The following is a 1,530-nucleotide window of genomic DNA, read 5'->3' as shown; positions in this document are numbered from 1 at the left end:
CTCACGGCTAAATGATATGGCAAAATCATTTCATGCAGATTTTTTTCGACCCCAAGATATGGTTCGTGGGCCTCAGTTTGAGACTGGACTGCACCGCACTATGGCACCAAACCAAAGTTCTCGGTGGAACGAGCCTTATGTATCATTTGGCTGTGTGTTCAGTGAACCTTACCTGTCCATACTGGTTCATGTCTTTATTCTGCGTCTCCTGTAGCGCCGCCACGGTGGCTGTTGCGGTGGCAGTCGCCGTTGCTGCAGCTGCAGCGACGGCGGCGGCAGCGGCGGCGGCGGCCGGCTGCGTGAAGTCGCCGGATGGACGCGTGTGGGAGGCCATGCCCATCCCTCCGGGGGGCGGGTTGGGCCCTCCAGAGTAACTGTAGGAAAAGGTGTGTGTCAGGGTTGGAATAGTTTGCAATTTTTCATTGTTGTTAGTTTAAATTTTGAGATTTTCATTTTTTTTTTGGGGGGGGGGGCTGTCCACTGTCCCTGAAAGGGTTAATAAAAGACATTTAAAAACAATTATGGTTAAATTTATGTCGCTTTTATAATTCAATGTAAGAGTTTATGGGATACAAGTAAGGGGCTTTTAAAAATGGTTTCATTTAAAATATTAAAAAATATATAAATATTATTCGCATTTGGACCTTACATACATATACTGTATATATATTTTTGATATAATTCAATTTGATTAAAATGTTTAAATAGCTAAGCATTAAATAGCTAAGCATTTGTATATAATCATATCATATATTGCAGTCTATACAGGGAAAAATACACGTTTAAAAAGCAAGCTTTTGTTTGTCACAGTCCAGCTAAGGATTTATTTTGTTATTGCATGGCGGGCAGCATCAGTGCTCCCACGGGCCCTCCTGGAAAGAGGATGCGACTGACTCAGCCTCTTTCTTACCTGCTGCTGTATCCTCCAGGTCCTCCGGGGTATGCGGGCCTGCTGTACATCCCCTGCTGCATGTACTGCTGGTTGGAGCCACCTTTGCTGGGGAACTGCTGCTGCTGGGCGCTGAACTGGGGAGAGTTGAGCCCCCCTGCGCTGGCTGACATTCCCGACGCCATGGGGTTACCCCCGGGATTCATGGGATTATTGCTGTTGGCCATTGGGTTCCCCAGAACCTGGATTGAATCCGAAGGAAATCATGATTGTTTTGTGAAAGCAAGACAGAAGAAGTGAGGCGAACGTGCAGGGGACCTACCTGGCTCTGTGATGTGTTGGTGACGCCCCAAACTGTTGTAACCACAGACAATGACCCAGGGGGCTGGTTAGTGTTTTGTTGCCAGGGGACAGAGTCGTAGGGAAAAGAGCCATCGCTGGAGAATAGATAACACAAACCTAATATTACTGTCAATTTCAAATAGACTTATTCTTGTTAATAAAAAAGAACAAAACAATAATTATTCAATATGTCGATCAACTTCAGTTCACACACACACACACACACACACACACACACACACACACACACACACACACACACACACACACACATTTTTCTATACAACAACAACATGCGT

At 45.4% G+C, this 1,530-nt stretch overlaps 1 protein-coding gene and 1 long non-coding RNA gene across 4 annotated transcripts in view; one reads left to right on the top strand and one right to left on the bottom strand.

Annotated features, from left to right (window-relative positions):
• Positions 1 to 1,504, top strand: part of LOC109512361 (uncharacterized) — an 11,640-nt gene extending 10,136 nt beyond the window's left edge. The window contains exon 3 of the long non-coding RNA XR_002167509.1: positions 1,437 to 1,504. This is a non-coding gene — a long non-coding RNA (uncharacterized LOC109512361). The remainder of the gene's footprint in view (positions 1 to 1,436) is intronic.
• Positions 1 to 1,530, bottom strand: part of zmiz1a (zinc finger, MIZ-type containing 1a) — a 137,468-nt gene that overhangs the window by 11,236 nt on the left and 124,702 nt on the right. For all 3 annotated transcript variants that reach the window (XM_019863990.1, XM_019863988.1, XM_019863989.1), the window contains 3 exons: positions 1,212 to 1,326; positions 911 to 1,131; positions 173 to 374 (listed from right to left, as the gene is read on the bottom strand). In XM_019863990.1, coding sequence (XP_019719549.1) covers positions 173 to 374; positions 911 to 1,131; positions 1,212 to 1,326 — 538 coding nt within the window. The remainder of the gene's footprint in view (positions 1 to 172; positions 375 to 910; positions 1,132 to 1,211; positions 1,327 to 1,530) is intronic.

The sequence above is a fragment of the Hippocampus comes genome, unplaced genomic scaffold (genome assembly GCF_001891065.2).
Source record: "Hippocampus comes isolate QL1 unplaced genomic scaffold, H_comes_QL1_v1.1 scaffold57, whole genome shotgun sequence".
NCBI lineage: Eukaryota > Metazoa > Chordata > Actinopteri > Syngnathiformes > Syngnathidae > Hippocampus > Hippocampus comes.
The sequence above is the reverse complement of the archived record's forward strand: the minus strand, read 5'-3'. Positions and strand labels throughout refer to the sequence as shown.